Source organism: Pogonomyrmex barbatus, unplaced genomic scaffold, assembly GCF_055798465.1.
Source record: "Pogonomyrmex barbatus isolate J1 unplaced genomic scaffold, ASM5579846v1 scaffold28, whole genome shotgun sequence".
In the NCBI taxonomy this organism is placed as follows: domain Eukaryota; kingdom Metazoa; phylum Arthropoda; class Insecta; order Hymenoptera; family Formicidae; genus Pogonomyrmex; species Pogonomyrmex barbatus.
The window spans coordinates 237,923-252,929 of NW_028297125.1; the positions used below are offsets into that span (position 1 = coordinate 237,923).

The 15,007-nt window shown below is 43.3% G+C and overlaps 2 protein-coding genes across 2 annotated transcripts; one reads left to right on the forward strand and one right to left on the reverse strand.

Moving 5' to 3' along the window:
* Positions 1-8,226: 8,226 nt before the first annotated feature.
* On the forward strand, positions 8,227-8,988 carry LOC148936185 (matrix metalloproteinase-24-like). The gene has a single exon (XM_089078693.1). It carries the CDS (start codon positions 8,227-8,229, stop codon positions 8,986-8,988), a length of 762 nt encoding a protein of 253 aa, XP_088934819.1.
* A 2,068-nt stretch (positions 8,989-11,056) lies between these two features.
* On the reverse strand, positions 11,057-11,772 carry LOC148936186 (uncharacterized). The gene is made up of 2 exons (XM_089078694.1): positions 11,554-11,772; positions 11,057-11,473 (listed from the first exon to the last, which is right to left on the reverse strand). The coding sequence occupies exons 1-2, from the start codon at positions 11,770-11,772 to the stop codon at positions 11,057-11,059; spliced, it is 636 nt and encodes a 211-aa protein (XP_088934820.1).
* Between the last annotated feature and the right edge of the window lie 3,235 nt (positions 11,773-15,007).

The following is a 15,007-nucleotide window of genomic DNA, read 5'->3' on the forward strand; positions in this document are numbered from 1 at the left end:
CGCTTTGCAATATCGGCAAAATGATGTGTTATTATCGCTTGTAGTTCGATCCATTTTAGATCTGCAATCCCTAGCAGTGTGCCCTGCGATGTTACAATTCTGGCAAATAATTCTGGCTTTATTTTCTGTCATGCGCAGTTCGTTTTGCTTTTTCCAGCAGTTATTAGCTGAGTGTCCCTGTCTATCGCACCACTGGCAAATCAAGAGAGGCTTGTTTTGATTAGTACTACGGCATGACTTCGCGTTATGACCGGTTTTAGAGCACAATTGACAGACAATCGTATTTTCTCGTATCACGTTAACAGTTCGCCGTAATTGCGGGTCGCGCATTCGACATTTACTAGCATCGTGACCACGTTTTTTGCAAATCTGACATATTAGTATTTCGTAATTCTGCTGTGAATTTTGAATGAATTTTCTACAGTTGCTGGCTAAATGTCCGTCTTTATAACAAATTTGGCAAGTTTCGCGTTGTAAGTTCATTTTTGCGATATTACCACGCCGTAAATCTGACATCGCGCGTAATTCTCTTTCTATGCGTATCGCGTCGGCTACGGCTGCTTTAACATCCATCTGTGAATTTCTTAATATTCTCTGTTCGATCTCTGGTTTTAACCCCTTGATAAAGCATTTACACATGTCTCTTTCTAACGAATCTTTAATATTCTGTTCGGGAAGAGAAGGTCCCGAACTTCGATATGCTTCGAGTATTTGCTTCCCCAAAATTTTTACTCTATTCGCGTATGTTATTACATCTTCGTCGTTCCCTTGATAGACACATCCCAATTCCCCTTGTAGTTGATAGTCATTTTTCGAAGGACCGTAAATTTGTTTTAAATATTTAGTGATTTGAGCGACATTGTTAAAGTCTTGATCCTGAATAGTTCGACGTGCCTCTCCGATTATACGTGTTCTAATGATTTTAGCAAATTGAGGCTCAGCCTCATCGGGAAGCACAGATTTCGCCTCCTCGCAACCCTCGATAAAATAATTCAATGGAATATTTTGTCCATCGAAGTATGGAATGGCGTCGACGGCGTATTTTAGCGTAGCGAAAGGATTATTTTGTGCCATTTTTAAAGATTCTAGGTTTTTTGCCTTTTCGTCGAAATTATCGGAATTATTACTAGTTAATGACGTTTCGCGTGTGGAAATATTAGATTCAAACGTTTCGCAAACAGTTTCGAATCGCTCCTCCGCTATCGAAGTGTCCTCCAGAGAAAAAGTGACGTGTTTGGAAGCGAGGAATTTAGATGGAGTGGATGTGTGCACTGTTTTCGACGCGCCTGGCTTGGGTTTACCGCCACACTCTAAACCGAGTTTATAAAGTTCATCTACTTCGGACTTATTCGAACTTGACCTCGTACTCATTCCCGCTAAAGATCGCACTTTTTAAATCCCGGACGAGCCCCCAATTTTTCAAGCTCTGTTACGTCCGTGTTCTCGTCAGGAGGAGGAGAACTCGGGTGGACGCACGGAACCTCTCCTTTTCTCGCGGAACGACGTCGTGATGCCGATCCGCGAGTCGAACGCGCGTTAAGGGGGGCAGGGATCGGGTCAGCGTCGGCGACGTTATTACCCTTACCTGCGCCCGCGCTATTCGGTGGTCCGTTTTAGGTCAGAGAACCGAATCTCTTTGACCAGGGATGGACCTAGTGCGATCTTCAGGGAGCCGGGAACGGCGCGGGGTCAAGGTTAGGAGAGAAAAAAAATAACTGTTTACTATCGAATTTTGATCAATTAATTTTAATAAGAAATAAAAGTGAACTACAATCTTCTGTTCGTATACATAAAAAGGTTAAAGTATTGATAACAAAAAGAGGTCTTGTACATACAAATATAAAAAAAAAAAAAACGACCGCGGGGAAGGAAAATCTCTTATATACCCAATTGCTCAAGTTGGGGTAAGAAATTGGTGATAGCGAACGGGTCTATAGGATCGGGTTGCAGGTGTGGAGGAGGATTGGGGTGCGCGCTGCGGAATGCCTTAATCGGGACGAGGTAGGGGAGAGGATCACGGGAAATGTACATAGGGACAGTATCGGTTATGGCATGCCTGGAGATTTGGTCCCAGAATTGTTTGTCGGGTTTAAATTTTCTTGGAATGAAGAAGGTGCCGGGAGGTGGATGGGCGGGAGAGCGGGGGAATTGACGAACGAGGTGAAAAAACTTCTCCACGTCGAAATTTTCCGGAGTACACTGCCTCTCGAATTCGGCTGCGGAACGGAGGGCGGAGGCGTATTGGTGGAGCGATATATTGGCTAGTTCCGGCTCTACTTCTACTAAGCGCTCCGCGAGTTCTTCGGCGTGGCATTCGCGACGAATCCTTTTATTTGCCTTCTCGCGACGGTGTCGCAATGCCCGTTTCGTTGGTCCGTTCCGAATGGCATTTGTTTGATTCACTATACAAATGAAGGTCAGATAAGAGAGAAGTTGAGGAATCGAAATAAGGCAGCTCCACCGAATCAATCGGCGGCTTGCCCGGTTGGAATGTTGTGGAATCGGAGGAGGCAGCTTCACCGAGTTAATCGGCGGCTTGCCTGGTTAGAAGGTTGTGGAAATGATTGTGAAGTTAGGGGAGGCAGCTTCACCGAGTTAATCGGCGGCTTGCCCATTTGGAATGTTGGAGTGGTTTTAAGATAGATAAATTGAGAGGAATAAGTAAATAAGATGTCGCGAACCAAACTGCCAGTTACCGCGGGAAAAATTGATAAGGTTGGACTTACTTTTTGTAGCGGCCGGGGGCGGTGGTCGAAGAATGTAATTGCCCAGGCTGGATCGTTGAATTGTTCGAGAATAAAGTCGCGCACAGATTCTAACTGTTACGGAAGGTGTCGACCACGAATGTAGCAGGAAGAAGAGAGCGATCCTCCGAGTCGCGGTTTTTAAAGGGTTCCGGAGGGGTGGGAATATCTGAGGGCGTGATGGATTTCCGTGTTGGCTTGTCAAATGATAGTTTAGGAAAATTATGAATATAGGGGAAGGAGGGAAGCGGTGTCCTATGATTTGTGGTCGTTTTTCCATTTCCAGATTTCCCAGCGAATGATAGAATTAGTTTTTAGATAGATAGAATTTATTAATAAAAATTCTCCCGCTGGTTCACACTCTTAATCGCTCATTGGTGTGCCAGCCAACGGACACTAATCAGTTTTTCTTGATTGGTGCTTTTTGTGTTTCCCCACCAATGTGGGGAGTGTCATCCCCGAACGATCCAACGCGTTTCTTATCCGTTAGGAATTTGCTTTTGTTAATATTAATTTTTTATATTGGTAAGTCGTAAACTTGTCGGCGCCGACAAGGCTGTTTACCAAGGATTTTTTTGATAATGAAACATATCTCGGGAGAACGATTGTTTATTTAGAGTTTTTTTTTTGTTTGATCGGGTTATTTTTGTTTGATCGTTCGAAGTGCCCGTTTATGGATTAGCAGCCGTTAAATTTTTCTTTCCCGAAAGAGAAGAATTTGTGAAGTCCCCCGGACGTAACAAAGGTATTTATTAATAATGGTTTTGATGATGATATAAATTTGATATATTTTAAAAATAATATTTAGTATTGATAAATTGTACATGCGTGCATTCGTGCATGCACAATCATGTACGCTTTATTAATATACAGAATATACTTTTTTTTATATTACATATTATTTACATATTGTGTAATATAAAAAAAAGCATTAATTCTGTATGTTATATTATGAAGCGTACGTGATTGTACATGCATGAATGCATGCACGTACAATTTATCAATACTAAACATTATTTTTAAAATATATTACATATTTATATGTATTTGTTATGTTTTATATTACAGATGTCATATATGGAATAAAAAGGAAATTTTACTGTTAATAAGCTTATATAAAGAATATGAAGAATTGTTTATCTCGGGAAAGATGAAACAACATTTATGTTGGAAACGAGTAGCAAAAGCAATGGCAAAAAAAAGATTACAATATCTCCGCAAAGAAATGTTGTACGAAGTTCCAGACATTAAAAAGAACCTATAAACAAATAAAAGATCACAAAAGATCATAATATAAATCCAGGAACTCTAGAAAAACATGGGAATATTTTAATGTATGTTAGCATGTACTGTAAAGATCTGAGCACAAAGATTATTGTGTTAACAGAGTGAGACGTAATTTAATATACAATGATTAATGTATATACAGATACATAATATACAGATAGATATTATATATTTACAGGCTATGGATGGAACTATATGGTACAAAATCATGAACTGAACCGATATCAACCACCTCATCTGATCCAAATGATCAGCCTGTAAAATTATTAGGTCCTGTAAGGAAAAATAAAAGTATATATATTTTTAATTGAAACATGTATCATAGTTAAGGAAAACGTCCTAGCGACTGGAAATGTACCTATATCCGAACATTTATACAAAACTACTTACTTATTATTATTAATCTCAAATGCTTTTTTTTACTTAATATTAAAGTTTTATTAAAATAAAATTACAATTAAAATTTCATATAATAAAAATAGCATTTAAGATTAATAATATAAAGTTTTTGTGTAAGTTTTTGTGTAATAAAAAAATTTAATTGAAGAGCATGCTGCAACGGTGAATTAAATCACATTTTATAGAAACGAAGAAAATAAACTCTAAAGTTAAAGTGATTAACTAAAGATTCATTTTCTCCATTTTTACTGAAAATGTAGATTGGCTCACTGTTGTAGCAAGCACTTTAATTTTAAATTGAATTAATAAATTAATTTTTTAATTTACATATTAATATATTTATAGATAAAATACAACGTGTTACATCAAAACATACGTTATTAGAGTACAGGAAACTTCGTGCAGAAAAAAGAAATGCACAACATAAAGAAAAAATGAACTTATTGAAGGATATATCAAAAACTTAATACAAGAAACATTACGAAAAGAATAACGTTGAACTAAATTATTTAAATAAGACTGAAAGTGTAAATTAGAGTTCCTATATTGTGTTATTTTATAAGTTATAATTATTAATCTTACGCAAGAGTTCTATATTTGGTTTTTTGTTTTTTTTTTTACAAATTTTTATGTTCTTTATTTTAGTATTATCGATCTATGTTTATATTATGCATACTTTAAAGATAAAAATAAGATGAAGTTTTATTTGTGTGTTTACATAAGTTGTATTTTTTTTCTTAAATTATACGTGCAATTTTACTTTATATTGTTATACGTATAGTCTCAAAACTAAGCATGTGGATATATATGAAGAGTTTCAATATCTGATTCATATAGACATCTGACAAAATAAAAATAATTGGTGCTATAGATGATACATACATACACATAAACCAAAGAAACATAGAAAGTACATACAATATAAGTAAAGATAAACATTGTTTTTCTTTATTATAATAATATGTGATATAATACATTCGAAATGTGATGTAATTATTTGAATAAAAAAATTTTTTTACAAATACATATATTTATTAAAAAAAGTATTTATAATATGTGTTAGTAGGTGAACAAGGGGGGCCCTATGCCCCTCAGGCATGTGAGGGAGGTGAGGGAGAGAGGGGGGTCGTAGAATCCCCAGGGGACATAGGGCCCCCTCTTGAGTCGGTAAGATGATTTTCTTTCCTCAGAGGGTTCGTATCCGGGAGAGAAGGTGGATCCCTCTGGCGGTCGTCGAGACAGGTTTATCCCTCTCGGTCGGTAAGGTCGCGGGGTTTCACCGGGTCGGTTTCCCCGTTCTCGACGCCGCCCTAGTGTTTTTTTCGAGCGCGTTCTCGACGCCGCCCGCGCCTCTTGTTTCGGGCGCGTCACCGACGCCGCCCTAGCGTTTTCCGCGCGGTCTAGCGTTTTCCGCGCAGTCTAGCGTTTTTCGCGTAGCCTTGGACGCGTCCTCGACGCCGCTCTAGCGTTTTTCGCGGGGATCTAGCGCGTCCTTTTTCGCGGGGTGTGGCGCTTCCCGCGTCTGGGCGTTTTCCGCGGGTCTAGCGCGTCCTGTTTTCGCGATTTGTCGCGTCGCCTTAGGCGTATCTGTTTTCCATAACGTCGCGATTAGGCGCGTCATCGAGGCGACTCGCGTTCTTGACAGGATGTTGCGGTTTGTCGCGTCGCCTTAGTCGTGTTTGTTTTCCATAACGTCGTGATTAGTCGCGTCATCGAGGCGACTCGCGTTGTTGACAGGATGTTGCGGTTTGTCGCGTCGCCTTAGTCGTGTCTGTTTTCCATAACATCGCGATTAGGCGCGTCTCGCACGTCGCGATTAGGCGCGTCTCGCGTCCGAGCGTTTTCCGCGGGGCTTAGCGCGTCCTGTTTGTGGTTTGACGTGTTTTTTACGTCACTTTAGAGAGTATTTAACTAGGAGTGTTGACGATATATTGTTAGTTTGCGAGATGGAGAGTCAGTCTAATGTTTCGGAGAGTCAGTTTAATGTTTTGGAGAATCAGTTGAAGGATCCGGAGATAATATCGCTCTTAGACGATTCGCTCGAGTTCTCGAGAGAGTGGAACGCGAGATAGTGGAACGGGAGAAACAAGCGATGACGATGGGAAACGGCCTACGATCGAGCGGGAAGAGGAGAATGAGATATCGGCGGAGGTCGAGAGCGATGCAGTCGACTCGCTCGAGTTGATGCGCGCGATGTGGACGTCTATGCATTCGACGTCGTGTAATTTGCGGCTAATGATGGCGTTTTTGTCTAAACATCTGGCGCTTCATCGAGGAACGGAGCCAATCGCGCGTATACGCGAGGCTGAGCGTATGAGGAACGCTATACGTATCGTTACTGATGTCAAAAGGGTCCATGGAACTCGTACTGTTCTGGGGACAGTATGGTTCGCTTGGTCGAGAGTTCCGCGACGCCGGACGAGCGTGTATCGCTCATGGAGATCGAGATAACGAAGGAGGCTTCTTCGAATTGGATACGAGATTACTGGGAATGTCTGGCGCGTTTGAAAACGACGAAAGGGAATGATGAGAGTCGTGGCAGTGGTTTAGACGCGTTGTTCGCGTCTCTATCTGGAGATAAGGAGGAGGCTGATCGATTCGTTCAGTATGTGACGAAGTTGAAGGATGGACGACAGTTCGAAGCGAGATCTCCGGGCGAGAAAGGGATCGATTGCGAGTTGGTTCGAATGTACGTGTACAATGTCAAGGATATTAAGTTAAGAAGAAGAGACGCAACTGGTGGAAGTATGCGAAATTGAGAGTTCAATTTTTGAACTCCGTGTCAGATCGGAAGAAGCAGTTGATGCGACAGTTGATAGATCGAGTCGCCGATGATCTGAGGAAAGTACCCGAAGTGCGCGGGAAAGCGAGAAGCGTCGAGTGCGACAGCGAGTAGGAATGTCGCGAGTGTGAATCGCTATGACGCTCGCGCGAATTATCGTCAGGGGGTATTGATTGTGGCGAAGAGTATATGTAAAAAAAAATGTACTAATTTCTATGTAAAATATTTCTATGTAAAAGAATATATTAATATGTATACTAATTACTAAATTGAATATACGTATAAGAATATACATGAATATATGTATACTAATTATTAATTGAATATATGTATAAAAACATACACGAATATATGTATAAGAATATACATGAATATATGTATAAAAATATACACGAATATATGTATAAGAATATACACGAATATATGTATAAGAATATGTACACGAATATATGTGTAAAAGTGTGCGCAAATATGATGCCGAAGTTTTTTCTCGTTCCGAGAACGTATGAGAGAGAGAGACGAGAGTGAAAGTCGCGCGAGAAGAAAATTATCGTAGGAGTATTAATAAGAAGATAATATTTCATTAGGAATGTGAATGTTGTGCGAGGCGTCATTTTCGCGCTCGCTACGCGTGATTACGGGAAGTCTGATCGCAACGGTGATAGAAGATTAGTAAGTCTATTGTTTATTTCGTCGTTCTTTATTTTGTTCTTTATTCTATTGCTGTTTTATCATTGTCATGCTTTTATTTTTGTTCTCTATTTTGTATTGTTAATGATATTGCGTATGGGATCTTTAGCGAGATCGCGCTACTTATATTTGGATTCGTTCGACGAGAATAATCTCACGCGATAGAGAATAGAAATTAAAGCGATTTTAATTTCTGATTCGCGACTCGGATCGATTCATCGCGTCGGTCTTCGCCCTCTCGCGACCGATGGCAACATCGATCGAACGGTTCGCGCGTATTTCGATCGGCGACGCGCAGTGTCGATTTGACTTCTGTCTCGCGCAATGACGCCCGCTCGTGGAATCGCCGTGATCGCGTGCGCGATAGCCGTTATCGCGGCGACTCGCGACTCCGTCGCCAATAGCGACGAGGAGGCGATTCGGTTTTTGCAAACTTACAGATATCTGAACGGCGATAACGTACAAACGATATCAGATAACGCGACGTTGGCTCTGAGACACGCGATTGCGCTTTTTCAGGAGTATTACCGTATACCTGGTGATGGTGTTCTTAACGAAGCTACATTGGAACAGATGCGTAAACCGCGATGCGGCGTCAAAGATATATTGAATGACTTGGATAATTCTCCGAGGAAATGGGCGAAGACGCATCTCACTTGGAACTTTCATCTGGCGAGCGAGAGCGTTCTACGAGTCACCGAAGTCGCGTTTGAGATGTGGACTGCGAATTCGTCGCTGACGTTCGAGCGCGATTCGATGAATCCCGATATCGTGATATTGTTTCGGAAAGGTTTTCACACGTTTGTAGATCCTCGGCATAAAGGTAGCCGAATATGTCCGTCGTTGCTGGACGGACCAGGAAACGTGTTAGCTCACGCTTTTTTACCATCGTCAGAAGTGTCAGAGGTGCACGTGGACAGCGCAGAGAAGTGGCACATCGAGTTAACTGTTAATCCTGACGATACGATTCATCTGTTGCATACGTTGACGCACGAGATCAGTCACGCATTAAGATTACATCACAGTCCTCTAAAAAATGCGATAATGTACGCTGTTGTTCCCTCTAAGACCTTTCCCGTGCGATAAGCGAGGCGGATTTTCTCGCCATTCAGAATTTATACGGTTTAAGAAATAAGAGCGAAATTGCGGGACCAGTTACGACGACCGTAGCGACGACCACGATTGCAACGCGCGATACGGGGAATTCCGCGGATCTGTGCGCGTTGCGACGCGATGCAGTGTTGGTATTAGAAAATAGAATGTATGTGGCGTATCGACATTATTTATGGTCGGTCGATCTAAACAGAAAATCTTACGGCAGGTCGTTGTTACTGACTATCTGCGTTTTCTTCCCGATAATTTTACGCGTTTGGCGGGTGCGTATCGACGACCCTCGGGCCAACTCGTATTGTTTGTTGACGATACGATTTATATGATAGAATATGATAGAATATCCGAGTTTTGAGCTAGTATCGGGTTGGCCGAGGAAATTGAAAGATATGAATTTTCTTCCTAATGCGAAAATTAATGCTGTGATTAATACTAACGCGGGACAAACGTTCGCGATTTACAACGACGAGATCGTGGCCGAGATCGACGATTGCTCGATGATAGCCGTCAGGCATAATTCGTTGCACACAATATTTCCTGGGATTCCACCCGCTGTAACGTCCGCCGTTCGATACATCGACGATAATCTGTACTTTTTTGTTAAACGACAGTTCTTCAAATATAACGAATTTATTAGAAGTGTAACTATGGCCGGTAAATTTGATTTAGAGATTTTTGGTATCGTGTGTCCAAAGGACGGATTGTTAGAGCAATTGCGCGCTCTTTTGAAAACACTCGCTCAGATGAGGAACGTATTTTCGAGCGAGGACGATTTAGAAGAAGAGAGGGAGGAGGAAGAGGCACGAAAGTTTTCGCATAGTGTATAGAGCTAAGGATACGAAACGTTTACGAACAGTATTGCGCGATCTCTTTGATTGTAAAGATGTACGATATCGAGCGCTCGCAGGATTCCGAGACATGCCGAGTCGACGAGAGCGATGATGCGAAAAGGAAAAAGAGGACGCTCGACGATGACAGATCGATCGCGTCGAGTCATAGTAACGCCGGTTATACGAATAATTCAGTTAGAATTCTAGAACGAAAATATTCCTTGACTAAGACGGGATACAAGTTTCTTAATGTATGTGTTACTCTTGAGCGCTCCTCGCGCGTGAATATTATTCTGGGAGATAGTCATGGCAAGGAGATCTCGATGTCGCCCGATACGTGGAGGCAGCTTGTCGAGCAACGAGACGTTCTCTTGAAGTATCTGCAGAGTACCAACGGAGAATCGTCCTTTCCAGCCCCGTCGCATATTGGAAATATGACCATGCGTTTCGGAAAAATCAACAACTTGACGATATTACGCCTAGAAACATCCGCTTTAGATTTTTCCGTTTTTGTAAGAAGATTCCAGAGTATCACTTCTCGAAATATTCGATGGGTCAGCTCTTTTCCATTTTTTAATATTGCCACCTCTTTAACCGTAAATTTTTTTCGAACGTAAAACCTTGCAGATCGACGAAGATCGGTATGTTCGGCATCGTTCTCGTAGGAAAACCGCGATTACGTGAGTTTACGTACGACATTCGTCATGGGGTTATACCCCCAATGGGTTATACCCTACAACTCTATCGTGAATGATGAGACAATAAGCCGTTGTGTTAGCCGGAACGTTCTCTTTGCATTCGAATTCTACACGAACGTCGACGGTGGCGCTCTTGATCGATTCGTTCTGGTGAGAGCATTCGATGACCACTAGCGGACCGTATTGCAGAAATCTAGTGACAGACATGAACGGTTCGCAAGTCTCACACCCGTAATACGTCTTTCGAAATTTTAGATACATATCGTACAGTACTGCGAATTTGTTTCGCTCGAAATCTAGATTCATATCATCGTAGGGATAGAACTCGGAATTCAAATAGAGTTTTACATTAGTCAGCTTACAATTGTCGAATTTAGAAATGTCTTCTGACGGTACGTTTTTTTTTCCGGTCTGTAGCGCAAAGATCACATATCGCAGTTTCTCCAATTGCGTTGCCGCTTTTACCGCCCAGGAATGCTTGGTCGTACTTTGCAACAGCGGAAATTCGTATAGATCTCACGAACGAAAGCCCATGCTCAGATATCGTCCACTGTCCAATGTTCGCAGAAGCGATAGTTTGTTAACGTCATTAAGTATCACGTGTGGCATTCGCCACTGTATTCTTAACAAGGTGATCTTCGATTTCTGATTTGAATACGCTACGACGCAATTGTTATCGTTGCGAGCGCGTATCAGAATAAGTTCGTGTCGCGCGTTTATCACTATGCGTTTGTAATCCTCGCAGAAACCAAGAAGTACGTTGAGAGGCACACAAAAGTTGAAATCGTCCAACGCTATAGGCGGTATTTCCCATCCGGTGTTTTGTAAAACTCTATCTCTCTCGTAGCTCAACGATGCATAGTTTTTCATCAAGGTCGTTATGCCGACGTTTCTACTCTTATCGATCTCCACGCCATTAAGCTCGTATCGAATCTCATCGAACATAAACGCGACGCAGTTATTGACTAGCTTTGTTCTCGTAACTTCTTTCGCCGTGCCTTCCTTCGCTGTACCTTCCTTCGCGAATCCTCTCTCGTCGCGAATTTTCCCTCGATGTATAGAAAACTTTTACACGGCAATGTATACAGATCCTGTTGCTGAATAGGTACTCGTATCTCGTCACTGTATCCGAACGTAGTGTTAGCATATGGATTGTAAGTGTGAGTTTCTATTTTCACGATACGATCGTCAAAGATCGGGGCACCTCCGATACTTAAAATGTCGCTCGCCATGTCGATTCTTCACAATGAAAAGATAAAAGATCTTAAAAATGCAACGTTCGCGGCGTTCAGTTCGTTCGCTCTTCCCTCGTGTGCCTTCCTCGTCGCGTTGTTTTGCGGTAGGATCGTGGATGTAGCGTTTGCGTTTCCTCTTCCTCTAGAGTACCACTCATTCAGAATGAGCATCTTTTGTTCTCGCGCATTTCTGTCTCTAATGCCTTCGTCGTTGCACGTGAAGTCGCGCCGTTATCTCTTCTCCGTGAAAATTGATCGGTCGCCCGTCTTGATCCACTATTCGAAGCGTGATATCGGTAACGTTTCGCGTGATGATCGGAAAATAAATGATCGATGTTGGAGCGTTCGACAGTTTATATCCCGGAGGAACATTCGGCGAAAACTCGTGTATCGTGTGAACCGCTCGTTATTGCTGTACGCACCTACGGTGATATTGCATTCCACCCGAATGATATTTACGCCCATGATATTCACGGGTCCGTCGGACGTATGCCATTTGTTCGGTCGTAGCACGCGCGACGATGAGAATCCCAGGAGTGAACCGATATTGTTCGGTTTCGCGAAATCGATTTAATGCTCGCATCTAATTTCACTTCTCATAGTGATCTCATTGGCTCGAATGATCAGAGACCGCGCGCCTCTCTCGCCTTCGTCGCTCTCGTCATAGACGATGTCGTCGCTCTCGTCATCGTCGCTCGTCCTCTTGCTTTCGTCGATCTTTCGCTTTTTAGAGATAGCGGCGTTTAGATATCTGTCTATCGCACTTAATTCGTACGAACCTTCGGGAATCACGATCGTTTTGTCGTCGTAATAGAACTTATTATTTGTGGAATCAACATTCGGTATAGTGTTGTACGTCTCGAAATTCGTGAGACCTAACTCGTAATCGTCATCGCTCAGATCTAAAGCGGGAAAATAGCACGCCGTGAGAACGCTACTCTTACTGGTGAACGAAAGACTCAGCGACATCGCGACCGATTTTCGAGAGAAATCGCAAGCACAACTGACCGCAAATGTTCTGATCGTACGTCTGATACGATCCGCGATTGTACGTTATATTTACGCCGCCGAGATATCTCTCGAGTTCCCTCGGCGGTCGAAGATTGCCGAAACCGTCGAAGTAAATCGCGTCGTTTCCCCTCTTCGCATAGGCGACCCAGTGAGTACCCGAACCCATCGAGTCGTCGAGATTCACGATGCCACTCGCGTTACGTCGCGCCTTTAATGGTAATGCGTCACGCATAAACACTCCTCTGAAGAAGGGTACTCGTAGACGATGCGCCGAGCGGTTCAATTGTTCGTTCGTCGTGATGCCGGAGAGCGGTAACTTGAGAGATCCTAACGTTTCTTTCCATGATTTTTTTTTTTTTCGTTCTTCTCGTCACATCGCTGCCACTTTTGTGAGGCGCTAGATGCAATCCGTGACCCTCCATCGCTCGATTGTAACGTTGCAACTCCTCCAGTTGACGCCGTGCCAGTTTTATTGGCGTTTACCGCCTTCGCGACATCCGCCGCGCCACCGATTAAAGAACCGAGCGCGCCTAATATCGGAAAAATGAATAACAAGCCTCCAGGTTTCACTGTTGGAAGTATCCTCCTCCTCGTTGACGTCTTCTTCCTCTTCTTTCTCAAACCCATGCCTAGCTTTGTCTTTGTTTTCATAGCAGCCCATATGGCGGTCGCGGCAGCTCTCTCGAAGGTGGAATCTCCGGCTGTTATACGTTCGCACGCTTTCTCGGCGAGAGCTCGGTCGGCGTCGTGGCGATCGGCGAGTTTCTTATTTCGCGAATAGGCAATGTCGTGCTCGCGGCACGCCGCATCCAACGGATTTACGCCTCGATCGCGCCAATCGTTTCGCGAGATGGGTGCCGGGCCCACAAAATTGATACCCGGGAATATGTAGTTCGAAGGGAAGCGCGTTTATCGCCGTATTGAGTAGTCCCATGCCGCTAAACATTCGTTACAATTTTTGATAAGAAGCGCAAGACCGTCTATATGCGATTGTTGCCACGGACGATTATAATGTTCCAGACACACGCGACAACGTTGTACCTCGGGATCCGCTCTCAGATGATCGGGTAATCTGTTCCATAGTAGCTCCACGTATCTGTCGAAATCACGCACGAGAACGAACTTCGGGATAAGTTGCAACTGTTGAATGGATAGATTGAGAATATCGCGTTTGTTTGTTAATAGGGAAAACATACCGATCACTGTGCGCGATCGAATCGCCGTCGAGTATAAGTGGAGCAATTATCGGTCGCGTCTTCTCGAAGCGAGCGCGCGTAAATGCGATTCGTTCGACGGTCGCCAGCTATAGGAGTGCTCAATCTCGATCGTAAGGCTCGACGAATCTCGGACGACGCGGTCGGGAAGGCAGACACGGCCCTCTACTACCGAACACGATACGTTGCATCATTTGCGGCCCCTCCAATTGCGGTAAAACGAACGTGTTGGTAAGCATGCTCGAAAGTCCGCATGGCGCACGCTTTGAGAATGTGTACGTCTACTCTTTGCAACAACCAAAATATCGATATCTGGCGGAACTGCTCGAGTCGATGGACGAGATCGGCTATCGCGCGTTCTCAAACAATAGCGACGTCGTGTCACCGAGCGAGGCGCTTCCCGATTCGATATTCGTGTTCGACGACGTGGCCTGTGACAAGCAGAACGCGATCAGGGAATATTTTGCCATGGGTTGACATTCGAACATCGATTGTTTCTATCTTTGTCAGACATACGCTAAAATTCCAAAACACCTGATACGCGACAACGCGAATCTCTTGATTCTGTTTAAGCAGGATGGCACTAACCTAAAGCACGTTTACAACGAGTATGTGAATATGGATATGTCGTCTGAGAATTTTTATGCCTTATGTCGCGCGTGTTGGAAACGCAAATATGGTTTCGTAGTCATCGATAAAGACAGCACATTAAGAAATGATAGATACAGACGAGGATTTAACAATTTCGCCGTGGTATAAAGCGATCAGTTGTGCTACGAGAATGGACGTTGACGCTACTGCGAGTATGAACGTTGACGCTGCGGCTGGTACGAATGTCGCTCGGCTGGAAAAAACGGCGCGAGAGATCGCGAAGACTCAGAATTCTATACGTAAAAAGTACAGAGAGTTAAAGACCGGTGAGATAGAAGAGGAGATCGCGCTGGAGAGACGACTCAAGCCGATCGTTCAGCCGTTGAAACGAATTGCCGAGAATACTACGCGAGACG